This window comes from Oratosquilla oratoria, chromosome 7 (genome assembly GCF_046742065.1).
Source record: "Oratosquilla oratoria isolate Oo_2021 chromosome 7, ASM4674206v1, whole genome shotgun sequence".
NCBI classification, from domain to species: Eukaryota; Metazoa; Arthropoda; class Malacostraca; order Stomatopoda; family Squillidae; genus Oratosquilla; species Oratosquilla oratoria.
In genome coordinates, this window is record NC_134783.1 from 5,869,621 (window position 1) to 5,871,753 (window position 2,133).

Below are 2,133 nucleotides of genomic sequence, written 5' to 3' on the forward strand. Positions count from 1 at the left end.
TAGCCTTAGGGCAATCGAATGTTAAAAACTGTCTTTTATTTTCATTTCTTTTTTTCAGTAGCACTAATTGTTGCAAACTCTGGTTTCATCTCACCTTTGGCCAATGATAGGTGAGCAAGGCTGTACATGCTTACATGCCGAGCAGTGTTTGGCTCGCTGTTCATCCGTTGCCATGGATACCTTTGACGTCACACATGGCTCGTGGGCTAGTATATAGCATGAAATACACAAAAAAATAATGTTTGAACTAGAGCAAAAGGTGACATTTGATAGCAGCAGCATAAGTTAGAATATTAGAAACATATCATGACATTGATTTTCGTTAAATCTAGAAGCTAGCGCGTGGGTGAAAGACAGGAGAGGGGGAGGAAGGTACATGCGCAGTAGATCGGAGGGGAGGAGCGAGTCTGTGAGCGTGACGGCTAAAGTGCGAGCGGGTCACCACATAGGTTTCACTCAGAGCTTTGCCAGCAGATAGAAAGGAAGTTCGCCAGTGGTGCTCCTGCAGATAAAATCTTTGTAAACTTACTCGAAGATGATGCAGCCTGTCTTTGCCGAGGTAAGTTAGTTAACGGTGGTGGTGATGTTGTGGAACGCGTTTAAATGTGGTTGAGCCGATTTTTTTTTTTTATCCCGGAACAGGGCCTTGGGTGAAGATTGCAATTTGCTTGGGGTGAGTTGCAAGTCAGACCACACCTTTCGAATCTTGTGCTCAAATGTGAATCCCAACTTCTTGTAGCCTAAATCTAAAAAATAACGAAGCAGTCATTTGTAATTTGTACACCGATTCAGTGTTGCGTGCCAAGCCATCATCATTGATATGGGTTTATAAAGCTATAATTTTTGTTGGGCTCCTTATCACCAATGTTTAACTGTTTATTTCTATTTACAGTAGTTGAATTTCAAAATCAACGTGTTGCAGATTGGTGTGATCTGATTATTTGGTGAACATGTGCACAGTGTTTTAATTGTGGGAATAATGTGATATGTTATTTTGAATTGATCATGCTTTTTCTACGGGTAGTGTAGTTATCTGGAAGTCGTATTTCTGTAATAGTTACTTCTTGTGTACTAATATTTAGGTTATATATAAATTATCACGCAAGCTAACCAATTTGAAAGATAATGTGATGTTTTCATTCTTGTTGAATGTTGAAGCGAGTGGCGGTGTGCTTAGCGAGTATGCTTGGATCTGACTTTCACACTGCATGTCTGAACCACGTACGCACTCGCGCCTGTACACACACACACACACACACACACACACACACACACACACACACACACACACACACACACACACACACACACACACACACACACACAACAGATTTAACAGGATTGCATGATGGTAGAAGGGTGTGTTGGTGATAGAAATATATTTAGAATTACGAACTGTTACAAACCATTCACGGTACATTTCATAATTATGTAAATTACTGGCAGCTGAGCAAAGCACCAAGTGGGAACGTGTTCTCTTGCCATAGTGGAAAGTTGCAGCAAGAAGTAGGTTGAAGGCGGGGTTACCGCGAGCGGCGAGCGTTGCCTGCTCTCACTGCTTGTGAGATACATTTGCGATTGTGTACAATCGCATGTACGTAATTCATAAAATTACATATTTTAAATGTATTTACGTGTTTGTACGTATACACCGACATGCATGTGAAAGTTCACGTGAATGGTTTGTATTACAGTCTAGTTCAGTGAGATTATTTTTTTCCTGCTTTGTGAAAGTGGCTTGGAAGAGCGTCTGTAACCATGATTGCATGCTGCTCATACAGAATCGCCCATTCCCTATGTGTGTACAAAGCTGGTGATGGTTAAGGCATGGTTTGAGTGTTGGTGGTGATGGGTGAAGAGAAGAACCATGTCTGATTGTGCGGCTCTTGTTGTCCGCAGATGAACCAGATGGTGCCAACAGGTGGTTACAGCCCAAACCATGACGTGAATGTGGGCGTGAATATGGGCTTGACTATAGGTGTGAGTATGGGAGGGAGTCCTGGGGAGTGTCAGGTGCCTTCCCCGTCCCAATGGTCGGATCCCTGCTACTCCCCGCAGTCTTTCCACTCCCCTACCCACGACCTTCAAGAAACCAAGGTTCTCAAGGAAGAGCCATACTCCCCACCCCAGTAT

The 2,133-nt window shown here is 43.0% G+C and overlaps 1 protein-coding gene across 1 annotated transcript in view; it reads left to right on the top strand.

Moving 5' to 3' along the window:
- Positions 1 to 401: 401 nt before the first annotated feature.
- Positions 402 to 2,133, top strand: part of LOC143026974 (DNA-binding protein D-ETS-4-like) — an 18,612-nt gene continuing 16,880 nt past the window's right edge. The window contains exons 1-2 of the mRNA XM_076187771.1: positions 402 to 559; positions 1,900 to 2,133. The exon at positions 1,900 to 2,133 is cut by the window's right edge and continues 496 nt beyond it. Coding sequence (XP_076043886.1) covers positions 536 to 559; positions 1,900 to 2,133 — 258 coding nt within the window. The 5' untranslated portion in view covers positions 402 to 535. The remainder of the gene's footprint in view (positions 560 to 1,899) is intronic.